Source organism: Callorhinchus milii, unplaced genomic scaffold, assembly GCF_018977255.1.
Source record: "Callorhinchus milii isolate IMCB2004 unplaced genomic scaffold, IMCB_Cmil_1.0 Scaffold4, whole genome shotgun sequence".
In the NCBI taxonomy this organism is placed as follows: domain Eukaryota; kingdom Metazoa; phylum Chordata; class Chondrichthyes; order Chimaeriformes; family Callorhinchidae; genus Callorhinchus; species Callorhinchus milii.
In genome coordinates, this window is record NW_024704745.1 from 45,951,606 (window position 1) to 45,975,072 (window position 23,467).

Sequence of the window (23,467 nt, forward strand, 5' to 3'; positions counted from 1 at the left end):
GAATTTGACATGAATAAAATGTTATGTTTAAGAGGAAAATTTGGCTATCCCTTTGGCATTTTAAACAAAGAAAAAGGTTAGGTGCCTGATCATTAGAGGTGATGATTGATAGATCTTGAGCAGAAATGCAAAATGGTCCAATCAGAATTGATTCATGGACTAAGACAAAAATGCAAGATATATTTAGGCTCACATAGTGTGATCTTTGCAAAGGGGAAAGGGTCAGCTACGCTTTGTATGAAGTTGTCAGAGGCAACAGATGGGATTTTGAAAAACCCAGGTACTTTGTTGGTGAGGGTGGTGAGTAGAGAATTTCCTTTTCCTTCATGTATTGGACAAAGCAGGTGTAGAAAAAACAAAATGTGAGAAATGCCATTATCTTTGCTAGGGTTAATGAGGTGATTGTTCAGTGCAATCTATAAGGCCAGAATATCTAAAGGCTTTTGTATATCTGGGGATGTTGGTGATATCATGGCAGGGCTAACATTTATTGTCATCCCTGCTTGCCCTGAGAAGGTGGGATGGTCAATGTCTTTGGGGTTTTTAGGAGTCCTTGAGAAGGCCCGTCCCATCTTTGAGGAATCAGAGGTGGGCAATAAATCTCTGCCAGCATTGCACAACAACAACAACAACAACAACAAGATTCCATTTATAAAGCGCCTTTCACGTCAGGAGGACGTCCCAAGGCGCTGCACAGTTGGGTCATGACCCGAGCAGGGGGGAAATGGTCAGGGTGAGGGAAGGGAGGGAGCAAGGAGGGGGGAAATGGTCAGGGTGAGGGGAGGGAAGGGAGGGAGCGAGGAGGGGGAAGAGAGTCGAGAGGGGAGCTGAAGGCACGGTCAAAGAGAAAGGTTTTGAGACCGGCCTTGAAGGAGGAAAGGGAGGAAGCGGCGAAGGCACTGGGCGATGGAGTTCCAGAGCTTGGGGGCTGAGAGGCTGAAGGCCCGACCACCGATGGTAGGGCGGTTGGGGCGGGGGACGTGGAGCATACCAGAGCCAGAGGAACGGAGGGTACGGGCAGGTAGGTAGGGGGATAGTAGGTTGGAGAGGTAGGAGGGAGCAAGGCCGTGAATGGCCTTGTAGGTGAGGATGAGGATCTTGAAATCAATCCTCTTGAGTGAAAAATAGGAAATTTCTATAAAATGTAATGACCGCATTATCAAAAGAGTTTCTCATGGTGTCCTGGCAAACAATCCCCCAAATAAAATTGGTCACTCACTCCTTGGCTGTTTGCGGGACATTGTTCTGTGGAAATGGCTACTCTGTTGACTCACAAAATTCACATAGTAGCACCACTTTATAATATATTTTGTGAAGCGCTTTGAGAAGTCTCGACGATGTGATAAGGTGCTATAAATGTGAAGATTATTATTATTTTATTTCTCAAGGAACGTGTTATGAAATGCCACAAATTTCTTCCTGTTGCACAAGTATTGCCAGGCTGCATTCACCTTCCATCACAGCTGTGTTTATACTGTTTGTCACAGGAACTGTGTTTGCCATATTGCTTTTCTAACTTGGTTGCTGTCATGGAGGCATATTTTCAGTAAAGAAGTATAGGAAAGTGACTTAACTCTGCTGCTATTTAAATGCAGCTATTCTGTCACTGCCTGTTGGTGTTAAAATGTATCTGTTTGACATCAAAACAGAGCTCAAAAGTAGGGATGCCCTCAAGGAGATGAATGATGGCAGATTACAACAACGGTCGGCAGATGAAAAACAAGATGGCGGCCCTGTGGCCAGTAGTGTTCGTTGTTAAACAGTCAAATACTCATCCACGAGGGAAGGGGACTGGTTATCTGGGGATACTTACCAAACAAAGAAATTATTGGCATTTTTAACATGGTCCTTGTATTATGAAATGCTGCAAACTTTTTGTTCGGCTGACAAACTAAATTTTCTTGAGTGAATATTTATTGATCTATGCCACAAATCAAGAAATATTCAATCAAGAAAAACTGGGACAAAACATTGAGTTAAATTGGTGTGAATGTTCAGTGGGCCACCTCTTGATGGCCACTTCCAGCCCATGGGCAATGGGTTGACCACCACCACCAACAACAACTTGGATTTATATAGTGCCCTCCACACCAGACGGCTTCTCAGAGCTCTTAAATGAAGGCTGAGTAAAATTAAGAAAAGCTCTGTCTACTTATATCACCAGGAGATCCTTGCTAGCGGTGAGAAACTTGCCCTATTGTAAGGGTCAATACGATCAGGGGCTTAATCTTTAATACCAGGTATTAAAAATTGATTCTAATTTTCCTTTCTGATTACTCAGTTTGGTTCTTTGAGATCCTGAACAGAATGAAATTCTCACCAGTGTGGTTAGTCTCTGAGCCCCACTGTACAGGAAGCGATTGTGTGATCAACAGCACAGTGTGTTGTGTTGTGTAAACAGAAGTTTCTCACCGCTAGCAAGGATCTCCTGGTGATATAACCCTTTTAAAATGGCAACCCTGATAGAGCTAATTGGTCCCTTCACTCATGTATATGCAGCTAGTAGACAGAGTATTTCTTAATTTTACTCAGCCTTCATTAATTCCTGTTGCCCAGACACAACACAGCCTAGGGATGCCCTCAATCACCAGGCAAAGCTTTGCTTATGTCAACATGAATGAAGTTTCATTGACTGAAGGATAGCAATTTCTAGGTAAATCACTTTTAAAAATGTTTGGTGTGCGGATTGTAAATTTCTAATTAATTCTTCTTTATGATTATTCATTTTGCCATTAATTTTACAGTTGTCGGGAATAAAACACTTAGCAGGCGTCTTTAAAAAATTGCAAGCAGCTCTGCTGAGGTTGATAAAATGATGTTACAAGTAGCCCTCCCACCTCCAAAGGCCTGAAATCTTTCATAAAGTTATTAATAGTAATATAATAAATTATCCCGTCTTTGAGACGTCTCGAAGCACTTCACAGAATATAGTGTAAAGTGTATTGACTGTATATTTTGTGGGCGAAATGCAGCAGTCAATTGCACACAGCAGTGTCCCATAAACAGTTGTGGATCGAGTGACTTTTGGATGAGATTATTACCCCTGGAGAAACAACCTTCGCGAGGATTATTTTGTGTTCTGGGTTTCAAGGCTGCATTCCTGCAAACAGGCAATTTCACCTAACTAGTCCATTGTCAGTTTTTATACTCCACATGAACCTTCTTATCCTCTCCCTAAAACCCCTTTATTCCCTTTTCCTTCAGGTATGTGACAGAGTAAGAGCAGTTTAAAAAAATGAGAGGAATGCCAAAACTTCATTACTAGGTAACAGCCTGTTTAGTATGGTGTCTTGGGAAGAAGGTAAGAACGGGTTATATGTTCCGTTAAATGAAACATTATTTATTTTTAGCTATTGCAGCCTTTAGCCATAAACACTAGTCATGACATCAGAACCTTTCATTGGTACTGGACCCATTAAACTTTTGTACCCCAACACCAGATGGTAAAAGAAATTAACATTCTGTGGGTGTCTATTCTCCTCAGGGAACTTGCTTCATTTTTATTGGATCAATTTCACCGCCCCTCACCCCCAACATGATTGGAACTGTTTCTTGTCCCCCCAGCGTCTCCTGTGGCATTTCCATTTCCTCATGCTCAAACAATGCACTTTCTCCAACAACCAAGGGCAGGTGGCTGCTTTGATCAATTCCATTCTATGTGGATAAGCTTCTGAAGAAGATGCAGAAGAGCAGCAGGAAAGTTCTCCAGCCAGCATGAAGGAAGGTATCACGTCATTCTTTTTTTGGCAGAGATCAGTAGAAACAACCTTTCCCCATCTTACCTAAGCCACAACTTGAAGCTGGCCAAGAACATAAACAGACTTAAATGATCCCTTACTCATGATTAGTGCATCTTTGATTTGAGTTACAACCCGCTTTACAGTTTAACTACATGCAAGATACTAGGGACACTGGTGGAATGGTCTCAGTGCTGAACAGATCACCCTTCATGAAAATAAATACATTTCACATTTCAAGGACTGTTCCGATTAATACGACTTATGCGATTTTTACTGTCCAAGGTATTTCCTAAAATTGATTAACTTGGTCCAGTTTGGACCAGTTCGGAGTCCTGTAGCTCAGTGGTTAGAGCACTCGCCTCGCAAGCAGGAGACCTGGGTTCCATTCCCGGCAGGGCAAAACATTGGGCAAGTTTCCTTACTCCACATGCCTCTGTTTACCTAGCAGTAGGTAGGAATCCAATTGTTAGGCGGATTGCTTTTCCGGGGGTAATAATTCCTGCAAAAAAAATAATAATTTGGTAACTTAAATCCATGACTGTTTGTGGGACACTGCTGTACCAATTGACTGCCACGTTTCGCCCACAAAATATATAGTCAATTCAAATACAGTATGTTCTGTGAAGAGCTTTGAGATGCCTCAAGACATGATAATTCACTATATCAAATGCAAGTATTATTATTATTACATTCACTTTATAAAGACAAAACACACATTTTGTATAAGGAGAGACCAAACTTCAGTCTATGGATGGGTAATTCTACTTCCATTGCCATTGCTATAAACTAGCATGAATCCAAACTAAGGATTTTTGCTTAGTAAATTGATTTCCAAATGTTCTATTGTGTATATTGTGCATATTTCCATGCTAATGTCGTGCCAGGGACATGCAAATATTGTTTCAGGGGACAACTGAACAGTTCAGCTGCAAAAGTTTGACTTTTTAAAACATCAGTTAATAATAATAATAATAATCCTTGCATTTGATATAGCGCTTTTCACGTCGGGAGGACGTCCCAAAGCGCTTCACAGAACACACTGTAAAGTGAATTGACTGTATATTTGTGGACGAACGCGGCAGCCAATTGCGCACAGCAATGTCCCACAAACAGTCGTAGATTGAAAATGACCAATTTATTATTGTTTTGTTTTTTTGGAGGGATTATTATTAGGCGTGTGGAGTAAGGAAACTTGCCCAAGGTTTCGCCCTGCCTGGAATTGAACTCAGGTCTCTCGCTTGCAAAGCGAGTGCTCTAACCACTGAGCTACAGGACTCTACAGGACACAGTTGTGACGAAAGGTCATTGACCTGAAAAGTTAACTCACTTTCTTCTCTCCATAGATGCTGCCTGACCTGCTGAGTGTTCCCAGCAACTTCTGTTTCTATTATTAAGTTTCCCTGAGGTAAATGTGGAAAAACAAATCCAAACCAATTATTCTTTTTTTCTATATCGATGCCATGAAGATTCATTTAAATCTCCAATAATCCCAGGTCATTGCAACTTGAATTGAACTTGAAGCAATATATAATAGTGATTGTTCTTCGGCTACATGCTCACTTCTGACATGATAAGTCTTGGTCTCTTTAATAGAATTGTAAAGTATATCAATAGATGTCAAAGAAATGTAAAGTAAATCAAACCAGCATTAATTATCCCACTATTTGTGTGAAAAATAGTGCAAGATTCACATCAAACCTAGTGTGAAACACCAAACAGTCACTAGGTGGCAGCACCCTTTCCAGTGTGCTGATTCCTGAATGAAGCATTCCAACATGCATTTTTATTTTTGATGTAATTTTGCTTTCAAATTGTAACCCCAGGGATGTATTTTTAAGGAGTTGTTTTCTTTGTTGGATATGTTGAAGAAGAGCAAAATCTATGCTCACTCTGGCTCAGACTTGTTTATCCCTAATCACTGATTCTGCAACTTTGTTTACAAACTGGTTTCCTGCTGTTCTAAATTCAAGGATTTTTTTCATAATTTTGCATGATCTTAAATTTTAAGACAAAGTCTTCAAAGCTAGGTGGATGAATGCAGGATTTTTGAACATAAGTGACATGAGACAGAAAAAGAAATGGAACTGATGATGCATTCAGATTCTACTTATTTGTGACACTTAGCTGTCAGCTGTTGTCAGATAAAGGCTGAATCAGCAGATCATAATGAGCATTCATATTTTATGCAAAAAATCATGGATGTCAAGCCTTGTGATTTAATTTAATGTATAATGCAAACAGTAAAGCTTTATACAATAAAAAAGGTCCCTATAATAATCTTGGATTTGATATAGGACCTATTACGTATCAAAGCTTTTCACAATGTTTCTGTGAACGTTAGCCACCGTGGATCTTCAGGTGAATATGGCAGCAGATTTTGTGCACAGCAATGTCCCACATACAGCCATTGCAGGGAATGATCAATTTATCTGAAAGGATTGTTGGCTAGGATAGCAGGAGGAACTCCCTTCTCTTTTCAAATAATCCCATGTGGCCTTTAATAATCACCTGGACAGGCAGACGGGCCTCGGTTTAACATCTTAGTTGAAGGACTTCACATCTGACTGCACTAGCACCATGAGCTCAAAGTCCTTACGTAGGACTTGAATTTACAACTTTCTGCCCCAAAGATGAATGCTGCTAACTAAGTCAAGCTGACACACCCAATAGCAGAAGTGGAACAAAAACAAAGGATTTGGGCGAGTCAGAATGTCACCAGTAAATGTAAAGCTGCAGTGAAGAAATGCAAAGATGTTAATTAAATTATGATACATCTCAAGGGCATATAGTTTACAATTGAAAAGAAGGTATTCTGCCCGAATACAGTCTTTCTCACTCGCCCCCCCGCCATAACGTGACTCCTTATAGTGTGAGTCTATATAGCATGGGAAGGTTGTGGACCTGTACAATACCAGAAGTGTGATATACATCTAGTTTCTGGCACTGAAAGGCAAGCTTCCTGCAAATGCCTTTTCAGTCGAATGATTGATGTTGAGTTGCTTAATGTTTTGAAAAATAATTTAATTTGGGGGGGGAGTTTAAAGGGATAGGTGCAGGCTGAGATGAACAACCGTTTGACAAGACATAATGGGGTTTGATGACAAAGGTTTCGGGGGATTTTGACTATAGATGGAAAAGAGGTTTGAATAATATAGATTTGGGAACGGGTGAATATTCTGAAGTTTAACTTAACTACCTTTGAGGATAAGGGAGTGGCTCTACTGAATGTGGAAGCTCGATTCTTAAGTAGTTACATTTATCAAATAGAAAGAAGAAACAACTTGTCCTTTTATAGTACCTTATCATGTCAAAATGTCTCAAAGCACATTACAGTAATTAGCGTTAAGTTTAGTAACTCTTTTGTAACTATACATGCATACAGCAATGTACACAAATAACCATGAAGTGAATGACCAACTAATCTGTTGGCTGGCATATCGGGAGAAACTCTATTTCCTCTGTTCTTTCTTACCCCCCCCACTACCACCACCATCAGGGTGTCAGTGTCTTTAATATCTATGTGCAAGAACAACTGATGGGATCTTGGTTTAATTTATTATCTGAAGGATAGCATCACTGACAAATAAATACTCCCCGAGTTCAACACTGGAGTGTCAGCCTTGGCTATGACCTGAAGTCATAATAAAGAGCTTGAACCCACAATGTTCAGATCCCAGGCGGGGGGAGAATGTCACCAGGAGCAAAGTAGAATGGTACAGAAAGTATTCCAGGTATAAAATAATATAATTTAAAGTGATTGTTTGGGAGATGTCAAATTGAAGTTTGGTTAGTACTTGATTTCATGCTATTCTTCAAAGAGATTAGGCAGAAACGAAAGATGAGATAGATATTGATACAGTTTTGATGGACTGAAGAAGCTGGCAAATTGTCAACAAAATCAGGGAACTGGTCCAAATCAGAGTAACCTAGAGGTGGAAAATGGAGTATGGTATAAACAAATAAAATCATCAATTGATTGTGTCAGGCATCTACATCTTGTACCTTGCAAATTATTCTGTGATCGAATTACAGGTTAGCTCCTCCAATAAAATCTCGAACAAATTCTCCTTCTCTGACAAATTATATAAAGACTTTTATAAAGAGAGCGTAAGAAATGCAATGGTTGTGTTCACAAAAATATGCACTTCAGTATGAGAAAGAACCATTAGATACAATTCAGACCACAAAACACTTTTTTAAATAAGAGCCACGGAAATGGCAGGGCCACTGACTTAATTTAAGAAAGGAAATAATTTGATTCTGTTCTATAATAATTACTTTACCAAATGATCTGAAGCTTTTGCTGATGCTACAGTTCTTTTCAATGATGTTACAAGCAGACATGGTGAACCAGCTGTGTTTTATTTAACAATGCGCAAAGTTTTAAATTCAATTTATAGAAAAATATGGCATTTACCAAAATTATAAAAGCTTTAGCTGTCCAAAAATAGCTTACTACAATGCAGTATTTTCCACGTGAAAATACTTGCATTTGATCCAGCAACTGCAACATCAAAAAAGTACTTCATGGGTAGTTGCTGTCAAGTGTAATGACCATGCATTTGTGGAAAATATGACAGTCAATTTGTGCAAAGCGATGAACCACAACCATCCGTAATGTGAATGATCAATTTTATCTGGAGGACTGTTGGCCAGGACCTTCCTTCTCTTTTTGAATAGTGTCATGGGAATGTTAACATCCACCTGAACAGGTAGACAGGACCTCAGTTTCACATTTCATTGCACTGGAGTATCAACTTGGACTGTGAGCTCAACGTCGGAATTTGAGGCTTGGATCCACAAACAGTATGAGGTGCTATTAACTGACCCAGGCTGAAAGTGTTGTGACAAAAAAATCTACATTAAAGATTCTGTTCTAATATCTATAGAAGTTTTCTGGATATATTGTGATTAATGGTGTAGGATATGTAACTCAAGGAAAAAGGTGTTTGAAATATTTCTATCAATCATGCACCCAGCTAAAGGATAACCTTGATGATGTAAACAAATTCTATACTTTGAATTAATTCTAAACTACTACTAATCAACTCAACCAATTAGATACTGATGAACCAGAAATAAATACTGGACATATTTATAGTTCTCATTTCAAGTATAATAATAATCCTTGCATATAGTGCCTTATAAGACATCTCAAAGCGCTTCAATGTTGTATTGTTGCAAGTGAGGAAGACGTTGTAGAAAGCTAAGAAAAACTCTTGCTTTCTTCTGTTTTGTAAAAAAGACAATAATTTGTTTGCTGCCCTTATGTCTTGATGTGAAAGGTGCTGTGTTAGTAGAAATGTTAGAACTATGATGACACTTGGCATGCCAGGTAAGGCTTAGTTCAGACACCAGAGCACTACCGACTCAAGCACTTAAAATAGTACCTTTTTGCCTTGCTTTCAAGATCCTTGTAGCAGCAGCAGGTCAGCTCCAGGCACCTGATAATGATCATCACATCTCATCAGCAGAGTTCCCTCCACCAACCTCACCCAGCCTATTGCCTGCTCCAAGAATGCCTACATCCCATAGTCCCAAACCCATATCAGGTCAGGCTGGAGAGAAATCAAAAACTGCACAGCACAATAGTCGGTGGCGTCTTGCAGACTGATGTCTAATAGTATTTTCCCTTAAAACAAATTAGTGCATTTGTGTATGATGTTGTTGTGAATAAAACTTAATTGCTTTAATTCTTCCCCACCCTGCCCCTGCCATTCTGTGAGTCATTCTCCATCCTATTACAATACAAGGGTGTCTATTTTAGGATTTCTTAATTAGAAAGATCAAGGGAGTTAGCTCCAGATCTTTAGGATGATCTAGGGACTTTGACACTAAACTTGACAATACAATTTCCATTTTTAAAGCATCTTTTACATCTCACAATTTTTCAGACTACTGGCTTGCCAGCCAAGCAGAGGGGTTGGAAGCCAAAGGGGTTATGGAGGGGAAATATAATAATAATCCTTGCATCTGATATAGTGCCTAATCACATCTTCTAGACATCTTGAAGCACTTCACAGAATATACTGTAAAGTAAAACATTTTAAGGGATTATTATACCTGGAAAAGCAATCCGCCAATTGACTAACAACTGGGTTCCTACTTACTGCTAGGTAAACAGAGGCTAGTGGAGTAAGGAAACTTGCCCAATGTTTCGCCCTGCCTGGGAATCAAACCCAGGTCCTCTCACTTGCAAGGCGAGCGCTCTAACCACTGAGCTATAGGTCTCCACATTACTTTGAGACAACATAAGTGCTCTACCAAATGTAAAGATTATTACTTATTATTACTGTAATTCTAACTGGATTCCTGTTTCGATAAACCACAGACTTGACACAGTTGCAAATTGATTTCCTTATGATTTTATCACTTCCTTAAAAATAATTGGTACTGGTAGAGCAGATCTGAATAAATAATAATTGTTGCATTTGATATAGTGCTTTTGAAATGAAATTGATGTACAGAAATAATAGTCACTGAATATTTTAATGCATGTTACATGAGATAATCTCATTCCAGGATTGTGCATTTTTGTCAATTGAATACTTAATAATTGATTTATTGTTTTGAAAGTCTCTCTGGTTTGATTCTCTAACTCAAACCAGCAAGCTCATGGTCTGTAAGATGTAGCTCCATCCACTACACCACAAAGGCCACAGTCACTTTTTTATGTCTTCTGAAAATATTAGTGTTATGTCCCTTAAACCCAAGTCCTAATCAATGTGCTTTAGAAGAAAATATCCAACTCAACTTGCATTATATTTTACCATTTCTTATTCCAGAGCTTGGTCTTAAGAACTGTGGGAAAACAACTTCCAAATGAGGACTACATGTAAGCAGTTCTATGCAACGTAATAGTCTTATAAGCTAAGGAAGATGTTTGGAATTGAGATATGCTTTGGGAACTCTGAGCAAGCTTTCCAATTTGTGTTGAGTTTTGGCCTGTGGGCCACAACCCTGTAAAATGAGTTAAGACTACGTAGGACTTACCACAGGGAAAGAAAAGCTTTTTCATTCCATTAGCCTGGACTGGATCCTGGACTGCTAATCCACTAAACTATTCAGTCACATAGAGTATTTCTTCAAAGCGCCTCTTTAAAATTCACAAGAGGTGAATCTGGATGGGTGATGCATTTGAAATTAACTATTAATTTCTGAATGATGTTGGCACCAAAACAGCATGTTACTCCTCTGAACACAGTGAATGAGAAAATCATTATTATGTAAATCAAATGAACTGGTAAGTGGTCTGGTGCAACTGTGCATAATGAAAAATTGGCCTCAGAATCATTTCTGTGCAATATAAGCAAAAATAATCTTGCAGACAAATGTTACTTTAGAAATTATGGCTGAAGCGTCTGCATGAGGTACAAATCCTACACAAGTACCCTCTGAAATCAAGAGGCGGAGAAAAGGAAGGCTTTAAACTCTGATCCCTTCCAAAGATGCTAGCAGGTAGCCCATCTGAAATTTCATAAACTCTCCTTGTCAGAGAGTTTCTTTTCATTGAACCTCAATGAATTTCTACCACATCTCCTGTCTTGAAATATTTAATAAAAAAATGATTCATACCATTAAAAGCCAATCCCAAGACTTCCACATTTGTCTTTCTAGTGACTGCATTATAAACCCATTGCACTTACAATTCTGAATGGAATTGTAAGTGCAATGGGTTTATTCACAATAGAATGAATTCTTTCAACATTGAAAGCGTACCTTTTACAGCCAGTCCCTGAGTGAACAACCCAGCCAGGCATTTTTAGTGATGGTGAAGATAACATTTTGGTAGCAAGATTTCAGTGAGATAATAATGTGCTGAGGTATTTCTGAAGCACAGACATCAACTGAGATTAGACAGTACAACAACAAAAAAGAAATGGAGGAGCAAGGAGATAATAAATGACAGATTCATCGAATAACTTTCTTTGGCCCCTCCCCCAACACTAACCCATTAGAACACATTGTCAAAGTTTAATTTAAATCGACAAAGAGAATGAAAGATTGTAACTAAGGCTGAAATCATAGACAATAGAATTATGAGTCATATTGTTTTAAACATTTCAAAGCCATGATGATAGTTTTGAAAATATCTAATAGAATATCACTTTCCTAAACTTCCAGCTCGAACTTGGGTACTAAATTTCACTCATTCAATAGATGCCATGATTCATTCTCACTGCGACCTGAAGTGATGTTTTTAAAGAGCTGACCGTATGAACTGAAAGGAATTGGTATTCAAAAAAGGAAGCCACTGGAATGCTAAGCAGATTGGCAGCACATAAATGAGGAGCTGACCATTTAAATGTCAAAGAGCTGCAATTCTTTCATTTATTGAATTTGGTTGGTTGTCACAACCAGAAGGTTTTCATTGTTCCTAAATCCAATTTCCCACAACCCAGTTGATATCTCGTACCTCAGCATAGAATAGCCTATTTTTGTCTTAAAATTAGTGTACATGATTAGATGTGTATGATGACAAATGTCCACATGTGTATGGTGATAAATGTCCACACTGGGATCTCTAGATAGAGTATTTCCACAAGTACATCATATCAGAGTGCAGTTTTGGTGGGCCAGAAAGTCTTTAATCTGTGAGGAGCCATGATTTGCAACTTCCAGTTTTAAACACTGTCTCAGACCCCACTTAACCTCCAGATAATTGGTCAATTACGCTCTGTGGCTGTTTGTGGGACCTTCCTCTGTGGAAATAGCTGCTGGGTGTAACAACCAAAACAGTCACTGAACTTGATAATATTGTAATCATTTGTGAAATGCTTGATGTATCAGAATAATGAAGTGCAGATTATTTATTTCCAAAGTCCTTATGAACCCCTTAGTAATTTCCTCCCTCCCCCAACCATTGGCGGGAGCCCTATAGCTTACTGGTTAGAGCACTCGCCTCGCAAGCAGGAGGACCTGAGTTCGATTTCAGGCACAGTGAAATGTTGAGCAAGTTTCCTTACTCCACGTGTTTCAGTTCACATAGCAGTAAGTAGGAACCCGGTTGTTAGTCGACTGACATATTATTTTTCCAGGGGTAATAATCTCTTCCAAAAAAAAGTGATAACAATAACAATTTGGTCACTCAATCTATGTTTGTTTGTGTGACACTGCTGTGCGCAATTGGCTGCCACATTTAACCCACAAAATAAATTGTCAATTCATTTTACATTATATTCGGAGAAGTAGAATATATCCAGTGGACAGTCAGATTAATATAAATATTAATCTTTGAGACGTCTCGAAAACGTGAAAAGGCGCTATATCAAATGCAAGGATTATTATCATTGCCCCAAAACCAAAATGCTCCCAAACTATCCCAGGCCTGTTGCTTGTAATCAAAATGATATTCCACAATAGACACAATTTGGTCAGATTTATCAGATTAGCAACCTCAGATGATTTTGCAATTGATTAAGTTATAGAACGCATACATTTAAATGGTTCTGGTTTGATTATATAATGTGTTTAGTGGTTCCTATCATATTTAATGCTTAGCCTGTGAGTTATTAGCATGGAGAATAAAATGCACTACAGTTATCAAACAGAAAATCTGTGTCATGTGCTAATGTATCAGTTTAACATGGAGGTGGTATTGTCAGTCTTCAATATTATTTCACAAAGTAATGCTGTATGTTGTCTTTAAATAGTTAAACGGTCAGATGTATAATTGTGAATTTTTCATTGAAATCAATAACCATTACACAACTAGTTAATCCTGAAACCACAAAGTGTAAATGTTTGAATAGTAATTCTCAAGACATGAGGTCAGAGGGGTTAGTGGTACAGTAAATAAGGGCACGCCATGGGCTTTATGACCAATGATTCGACATTGACAAAAACAAAATTAGCAAATTTTACATCCTGTCAAATAGAACTCAGTTCAGCAGTCCTTCTGTCATGTGACCTCCCAGTGGACAGTCAGATTAATAAAAATGGAAAACAAGATGGTGGGAGACATTTCTAAAACAATTTTGAAATTGAAGCATTTATAAAGTATCATTGCAATAATCAAGTCAATAGCTTTACGATGTTACAAATCAGAAAATGTTGCTGCGTTGCTAACTTATTATCTACCTTATCTTGGAGCAAGCTAAATGCACTGACTACATCTCCCATTGGATTATATTAAAGCATCTCGTTATTGAACAAAACACATCCATTAGTATTACCAATAAATTCCTTTGATACCACAACATATTTGCTGAATGTCAGCATGGCATCATCATTTATAACCAAGAACAGCAGTTGACAATAACCCTGTCATTAACTCTGTCAATCATTAGTTGTGATGTATGCTAACTTATATTTGAAACGGTTAGTCACAAACAGGAATAAAGTTAGTTGATTGATGATAAATTCTGTGGCTTTAGATCATTTGACAGGACACCATTAGTCAATTGAAATATGAAAATGCTTTGTCATAACCTGTGTTTCAAGCTAACTGCAATACCAAATCAGACTACCCAATCACTGCCTGGTCTTACTGTGTCTCATGTCAGTTATCACATTTGTTCAACTTGATGATTCAAAGGAACTAAGTAGAATCACAATAAAATGTGAAATGTTACAAAAAGAATAAAAACAGAAAATGCAACTAAAACTGCACCATTTTCTTGCTTAAAAAATATATTTGCATAAAAAGCTTTCTTCTGTAGTTTCTTTGTGTGTGTATGAGTCATGTGTGCTTCTTCTTGGCTTTGAGTTTTCTGCTAATTATCCACAGTGCAGTTGATGGTTCATCCTTTTTCATCGATTCACAGGTTCCTCAGGGGCTCTATTCTCTCCCCCACTTCTTTTTGTTCCACATCAATAGCCTTCTCAACTCTACATTCATTCCACTCTACATTCATCAACTTGCTTCAGACTCCACGCTGTCAGTGCACATAACCTTTACTCCTCTCACGAGGCAATGCCCAAATCAATAAACCTTGATCTCCTCCATGTACTTTCATGGGACACTGATAGTGCTTAACAAGGAAATGGGATATTAGTAATAGCAACTTGCAATAATTCCATTCTTACATAATCAACTTTCAGAGCACAGTTCCTGTGAGTCGTTGTGAGTGCATAATTATGATATTAATAGTTATCAGGACTTCCCCTGACCCTTTTGGAGGAAACCCATTGGAAATTGGAATATTCAACCTCATAGGTCTTTCACAAGTCTGCCCAAAACGTATCAGCTCTCAACTTTGAGATCTCCACTCTTCATCCTTCATTTATTAAAGTTATTCATGTCCTGTTGTGTTCTGTAATTATAAACACTTAGAATTACAGAACACAACCATACTTAGAATACTTGTGCAGTTCTGGTCCCCACATTATAGAAGGGATGTAGAGGCACTGGAGAGGGCGCAAAGGAGATTCACAAGGATGATCCCAGAACTGAGAGATTATACCTATCAAGAAAGGCTGAACATACTTGGACTCTTTACTCTTGAAAAGAGGAGGGTAACGGGTGACCTGATAGAGGTCTTTAAAATTATGAAAGATTTTGATAGGGTAGACATAGGGAAGATGTTTCCACTTGTGGAGGATACCAAAACCAGGGGCCATCAATATAAAATAGTCACAAATAGATCAAATAGGAAGTTAGAAGAAATTTCTTCACACAGAGAGTAGTGGGAATGTGGAACATGCTACCACAAGGAGTTGTTGATACAAATAGCATAGATGTATTTAAGGGAAAGCTAGACAGGTACATGAGGGAGAAAGGAATAGAAGGTTATGCTTGAAGGCTTAGTTGAGGAAGGGTAGGAGGAGACTCATGTGGAGCATAAACACCGGCATAGACCAGTTGGGCCAAATGACCTGTTTTTGTGCTGTATATTCCAATGTATTCTAATGTAACTTATTCTAAAGCCAAGGCTTGAAGGATTTTTACAAAATTGAACAGGTGGGCTTGATGGACTAATTCCAACTCCTGCCTGAAACTGTTACATTATTATGTTACAACTTCCACATCATTTAGTATCTTTAATGCACTGCTAGACAGAATAAAATATTTTCTATCTGGATCAATTATCCTTTCCTAACCTTTGGCTATACATACTCTCTGTTGCATTTGCTTGTATCTCTTAACTTTTATCACTGCCAACAAAATTGCTCCTCTGAATTATCTGTTATCGTCTCTCCCAATGGCTGAAAGTTTAGTGTGTTCTAATCAAAACTCAACTCACCGTCTACCAGAAACCATTCTTTCACAGAATCTCAAGTCTCTGGAACTCCAGGCCACCCTCACCTTTGCCTTCCTCCTCAAATCTACAGACTTTAAAGCCATTGCTTCTTAAAATCTCATTTCCTTTGGTATTCTTTTCAACAGCAGTGATGTGGGGGTGTGACCTTTCATCTTCCAGGCTTTCAATAAAAATGGAGCAAGCACACTCCTGATAATTGAGCAAAATATTTAACAAATGAAATGTAATCCTGTCCATTGCACATCAAAGATGCAAGTCAATTCATTATAGTTCTCTTAAACAAGAATAGTCTGGAAACCCACAGTAAATTATTAGTCCCATTAGTCTGGGTTATTATCTAACATGAATAAGTTTCATGCAAGCTGGCAAGAAATGTTGGGAATTATTTCTATACTTAATATCGCCACTCCACAGTAAATCCTGTGAAGCACTTTCAGATATCTGAAAGTGAAAGATACTATACCGAATCAAGGATTATTATTATTACTACCACCTTTGAATACTTGCTCTTTTTAAAAAATAGTGGTACTGATTCTCACTAAAATGTAATTATCCTCCATTTGTCTGCAAATATCCTTAGCAGCAAATTACACTGGTATTAAATCCACATGGATGCCACTTTCTGCCTCAAACACCCCTGACAAATTAACCTAATTAATGTTAATACTTTTGAATAATACATATTCAATGAATACATCATGTACTACAGGGTGGAGATAAACTATTTTTCTTCCACAGTTCTCTTTGATGGTATTTATTTTGAAACATTGACTGTACCCCTCCCTCTATTTTTAATTAATTGTGTTCCTTCATTCCATTATAGCAGCACTTAGACACATATCCACTTTTCATTGAGTGTATGAGAATAGGTTGTAAGTTTCTCTTTGCTTTTTGGCACCTCTACCACATGGTTTTTCGCCTTCCAAAATAAGAGAATGTCCAATATCACCGGGGCTATCCAATAGTCACTGAATGCTTATTATGTTTGCTTTTTGTAGATAATTGCAGTATTTTACTCATCATTGTCTCATTTCCACCATTACCACATATCCCTATGCCATAAAGAGTGAAACTGGCAGGCGTCAAGTGTTCTGTTTGTGAAAAATATTTTTATGTCTGTCAGAAAATGAACTTACCATGATCCTCAAGTCACAACCATTCAAAGAAAGCAGTTTATACATTGGAAGCTTTATGCATTTTTTTAATTAAATCACCCCAAACACTGAATGCACACAAAAGTAACAATTGTAATAATAATAATAGCCCTTCCATTTGGTATACCGCCTTTCACTTCAGGAGGACGTTTCAAGCGTTTCACGGGATTTTCTACTGGTAGTTGAGCAGTTTTGCATCACTACAGATATGTTTGTACCAGATACAGATGTGCTTAAAAACTACTACTAATAATCCTTGCATTTGATAAAGCGTTTTTCACATCTTCTAGACATCCCAAAGCGCTTCACAAAATATACTGTAAAGTGAATTGACTGCATATTTGTGGGTGAAACGCAGCAGCCAATTGCGCAAAGCAGTGTCCCACACACAGTCGTGGACTGAAGTGACCAATTTATTATTATTTTTTTTGAAGGATTATTATCAGGTGTGTGGAGTAAAGAAACTTGCCCAAGGTTTTAGCTAGTGAGGAATCGAACCCAGGTCTCTAACCACTGCGCTACAGGACTAATGAGTCCTAACTAATGATCAATCCATTTTTCTTGTTCAGATGACATTTGACCTGCTATTCCACCAGGTTCTCTTTATATTCAAGTTTTTCGTTTTATAACATTCAGTTTCAGTTCACATTTCTGTATTTCAACTCCAGATGTTAATTGCACATGTGTGCCAGTATCATAATTGAATAGTCATGACTATTTTTTAATTAGGTACATGGGGTACTTTATATTTAATCCACTTGCACTAAAATCCCTATTGCTCATTTTGACTTGACTACTGAGTGTGTATGAAACAGAATGTGACTCCTCTGCAACCTAAAACATTAAAGGATTAGCTGACAGGATGTACAGCACATAATGGAAGATGAAAGAAGTGCCAGTTTTTCTAAGCATATTTGGGTTGAGTTGGGAAGAATTAGGACAGACTAAAACTTGGGTCATTACACCTCCTTTCTGGCCCTTGATGACAAAACCACACACGATTATCAGAGGTCATGTGAAATTCTATTTGTAGCCTGGAAATAAAACTCATAGCTGAAAATTGTTTAGATATATTACATTGGAGAGAAGAGACAAATGTCCATGAATGATGGTAAGGGATCAGGAACAGTAATAGCATTGGTCATTCTGTTGGAAGCATGTATTTAAAGCAACAAGTCCTGAGGCATCTACTTTAGACATCATTGATAGATCCTCAGATAAAATATTAAAAGCTTACATCCATTACAATCGTGTTAGAGGACAGACTTTATTTTGTAGTGGGAAGGGGAAAGGTAAAGCCGCATTCTGCCATTAATCCTACTGTGAACTCAGCTAAGAGCTTCTCAAAATTGTGAAACATATGGGGTGACAGATTTAAATGTCAACCCAACAGATTTCTCCAAAAACACCACGTATTTTCAGTTCCATTTTGTAACACAAATACTTAACTTCAAACATATTTCTTTAGCAGTGAGTTTTGAATGGTGGAAGCTCAAAAGAGTCATTTTATGGAATAAGATTGAAATGAGAAGTGGACGTTGCAATGATGTGATGTGTTCATGAACACCTATGGTGCCAATTAACCCATGCGTTGGATTTAGCAACTTTATGGTACTGAAAATGTTGATTTGGTTGTTCGGTGGCCTGGAGGCAGCCGCTTGCCACGCCCTTCTGAATGGTAATGTCAAGAAGGCTGTCATGCCTGCCATTGGATTTCCAGTTGATGTTTCACAGCAATGAATTGTTGATAAGTGGGATATGGGTTTTAGTCTTATATTTTGAGTAAATCAGCTGACCAGAAGAACAATGCTGAAATCTACAAGCCACAAGTCCAGTGCACAGTGCAGCCAGCTTCTTGAGACCTCTAGAAGACGTGAAAAGTGCGATATCAAATGCAAGGATTATTATTATTATTATTAGAAACCATTTCAATAATAGTATAATAACTATACAGGGTTTATTTAGGGAATTTTTTTTAACAATGGATCAACAATCCATTAATTATTTAAGAAAATCAACATTATAAATCTAAAAGTTGCATTTTTTACAACAAAATCTTCATATATTTTTTCTAAGCCTGCTTTTCCCCCAGTTATCTCTCCTTACTGGTTTCTCTTGGTACACACGCCTTAGGGCAGGTGGCATGCTCTCAGGACTCCCAACAATGTGGAGCTTGTCTGTCTGCCAGAAGGCACACCAATTTTCTAAGCTCTCCCACAGGGACAGTGTTGGCCTTCTCTCAGATACATCAACCATTATAATTAGCAATCAGAGACACAAAACAGAGTATTGTAATAGGAGGGGTTATAGGAATGTTTGCTTTTTTGTTTAATAAATCCTCCTCTATAATCAGTACATTCTCAGAATGGTAACCTACAGGTGCATTTTAATGAAGTGCATTGTTTTACATAATATTGATAATAATCCTTGCATTTGATATATTTGAAGAAAATCTTATCAACCTCCTTCTATCCATACAACTAATTGTGGAAGGTTGAGGGGGAAATTTCAGTACAATTATTCTAAATTTGTCATAAAGTCTGCGCTGAAGCCCATATGTTTTGAAATTGCAGAAATGTCTCCCCCATTCATTTTTGTTGACTGCACAATACAAACAATTGTAGAGCTGTGGGAAGAGGCTTTAGTCCTTGGTTGTGATTGATGCTAAACTAGCTCATTTGTTATCTCAAGGCTTACAGTGCATTGCATACAATTTAAATCATGAAAGGGCAGAGGAAGTACAAGGTAGGAAATATTTTTTACTTTTTTCAGTTTGCACCCCACTTTCTGAGTGAGCATCTCTCATACTGGAGAAAACTGAAAAAAAAACATCTCATCTACTGTATATCTGCATGTTTTGCGACCTGAGAGATGAATGGCTGTGAGTAGGGATTCAGTAAATAAGAATGGCATCCAATGAAGCTTTTTAATCCTATTTAATTCAATTACCATAAAACAATACAGGAAAATATAACGTGATGAATTGGAAATTATATGGTCTTCATTTTGAATCAGCGTGATATGCAAAGCTACACATCATAAGCATTTTTATTGGTAACATTTACATTTTAGTTTTCAAACGTAAACACGTGTAAACCACATGTTGGGCTCAAAGTTCCACTTTGTTTTAGCCTGTAAGACCATTTTGTCTTAACAATTCAGATAGCACAAAATTGCAAAAACATTTTAATTCAGTCTTAATTTGGAAATGAGAAACCTTAAAAAGGCAGCTTCCTAATTAAGGCCAATTTAAGAAATTTCTACGATTGAGCACTTTATTGAATTTTAAAACAAAATAATCTTTCAGGCTGAGATTAGGAGGGCGTTCAGGCCTATTAATATCTGATCAGTAACAAAAGCTCATCATATGGCATAAAGGTTTACATCATCAGCATGATCGGAAATGATAAAGTGTATTCTCTAGAGGGCTAGTAAACTGCTTTCTTCCAGAAACACATAATGGTCCTTGCATCATATGCAGTCTTACAGGAATAACAATTATTCAGTTATACAATTAGGTTTGCAGAAGTCAATCCTCCTTTGTCTTTTTTGACTTTCCTTTGTGGATATGTGTTGGCAAACCCTATTTTACTCATACAGTTACAAATAGTTGACTGCAGATGTTAGGAAGACAGAATATTTAACTCGTCATCTCTTTTTTTCTAGGTGCTGCAATTTGTACCACCCTCTTGCTGCCTTAACAATTTTCTTCCTCTTTTTAAATGAATCAGAATTAAAACGGAGCATTCCAGTTCAGAATGGATTTTTTCCTGTAATAGCTGTATTGACAATGCATTAGGCGTCAGATGTTGATTGATCATCTCAGCAACTGAACCCATTAATGCCAAACTCAAAAGAACTCTATTGAATTAAGAAATAATGAAGAAATATTGTGTATTATTGATAATTAATAATCACTAAGGTTTAATTCCTGCAATAAGCAAAAAAAATCTATCAAATTGTACATTTTCTAAAGCATTGCTGAAGAAGCCTTTCTGTGGCAACACCCTGTAGTGTGAAAAAAATGTTCCCTTTATCCAGACACGCCTAATCATCATTCAGTGTGCAATGTAGGAGAAACAATCATTGCATGATCAAATGTTCCCATTGGTCATAATACCCATTGACTGGTGTGTATTATAATCATGATTTTGTATTATTTCTGTTCGATTGTTCATTTCTGTCACAAATTACAGACTAGTTTAAGTAGCCGAATGATCCCTAATGGTTGTACTAGTCTAAAATCAGGTGTAGGAGAAAAAAGAGGTTTGATATGTGTACCTAATGCACCATTTTACTAAACCTAATTTCACTGATTGTGTCATCCAAATTTTGGGGATAGAGATATTGGATGCATACTTGGAATAGGATTTGAGGATTTGATAGCATCATATTCTAAATTGAATTAGATCTTCTCCATGTCCCATGCAACATTCATCAGTATCATCGAAATCGGGCTGTAATTCTACCCTTTTTATGGAATAGATTGATTTTTTTGAAAAAAATTGTTATAACTACATTTACATCCAAATGGGAATCCGAAAAATATTTTCAATCTACAATTTGGTTAGGTGGAGACATTTTCTGCTGTTTGAAGTGAACAATGAATCTTGTGGAGAGTATCACTTTCAATTCTTGTGAAATTAATACAAAATAGATACAATAGTTGGTGTTTAGCAGTAGCCACTATGTCCACCCATCCAACATCAAGACTGAAGACTGTTGCTCCTGCTGTGAGCATCCCTTTAATTTTTCATTACAAAGTTACTGTTGGCCATTTGATCAACAAATGCATTTTTCAGATGTTTTCTATACATAATCGATTGTAAATCCATTGTATTATAGCATAAATATGGACATTAATAACATTTGCCTCCCACATTGAATTTGAGCCTTTCTTCAAATGATACTCTTGGCACTGTTCTCTGCTTTGCTGAGTTCCTTTATCATCTTTCAGATATTCAGTGTTTCACTGAACACCTTTTTTTTTCCTTAAGACATTAATCAAACAGTTTTCTTGTCTTTTGAAAACAAAAGCTGCAATGAAATTCTGCACACAAAGAAGGGTTAGGAGAGACCACCGCCCCCAACACTAGGAACCAATATTCCACGTCAGCCACATATATTAAGTGCCACTCCCAAAGCTGTACCTCTGCAGCCAAACCATCCGATTGTCATAAGCTGAAATTCCATTGCAAGACTCGATTAATTACTGACAAACTGACCATACCTGAGAAGAAAACCCATCCGTTCATTTATTTTATTGCAATGTGATAGTAGTTGTTACTATCATCTTTGCTAATCCAGCATCCCAGACAATTGGACTGGGGTGCATCTGTTTTAGGTAACATTTTTGGCTTGAATTCATATTGGTTGAAATAACCATTCAGTTAAAATACATTTAAAACTCTTCAGTAGTTGCACCCCAATCAATTAAGCATTTTTTTTTCACATGAGACAAAAAATAGATTCTGAAATAAACCAGTCACTGTGCTGAACCTGATGCATTCAGGTATTTCAACTTTCAGCAGAAAAAAATCTTAAAATCAATTCTGAACTGAGATCTTGACATGAATTATTTTAGCTAATCTTCCCATTTACCATTCACTGAAATTATTAAGGATAGAACTACATATAAATTGTTTTAATTCATCTAGAATATCTTCACAATTAAATCTTCGAAATAAAACAATGTATTATAACACAATAAACATTAATGTAGTTTTTTTCATTTTGCAATCCTCAACTGCTTAGTTTCTTTTCATGCAGACATTTGAAGACTCAAAGGTACATCTTCTTAAGGTGCTGCTTTTTTCAATTTTAGATTTCAGCCATCTATAATAATGTAGCATCTCAATATGTTACTTTTGAAGAAAGAGAATGTTGCAGAAATGTTGCTTCAAGAACTGAAAAATATATCCTGTACCTGTTTAGTTCTTCTAATGCAGCACAACATGATTCCTGTGTTCCTTTCTTTTCTCTCTCCCTTCCTCTTCTCTTTCTTGCTCCTCTCCCCCTCTCTCTCTCTCTCTCTCTGTGTGTCTCTTACACTCCCCCTCTCTCTTCCTCTCTTGCTCACACAAGCACTGCCGACAGCTGCACAGTCAACTGCTGTTGCTCACTACACTCTCTCCTACCAGCTTCCCCCTCCCATGCCACCACTCCCAGACAGCTCATTAAATATTAAACATCTCTTCTATGCCCTCAGTGGCCACTGTCTAAGTGTGCACGTTTCTAGAGTATTAACAATTTAAGTACTGAATTTCTTCAGCATCTTGATTCAGCATCCACATATCATCATCCAACATTGATAAGAATGTAATTTTGCAGAGTCAGAATGCCTAGGATTCTGTGTTGCAAAGGGGGTAAA

The 23,467-nt window shown here is 37.6% G+C and overlaps 1 protein-coding gene across 1 annotated transcript in view; it reads right to left on the reverse strand.

Annotated features, from left to right (window-relative positions):
• gap43 (growth associated protein 43) overlaps positions 1-23,115 on the reverse strand; it is a 100,850-nt gene extending 77,735 nt beyond the window's left edge. Inside the window, exon 1 of the mRNA XM_007903037.2 lies at positions 23,024-23,115. Coding sequence (XP_007901228.2) covers positions 23,024-23,053 — 30 coding nt within the window. The 5' untranslated portion in view covers positions 23,054-23,115. The remainder of the gene's footprint in view (positions 1-23,023) is intronic.
• Between the last annotated feature and the right edge of the window lie 352 nt (positions 23,116-23,467).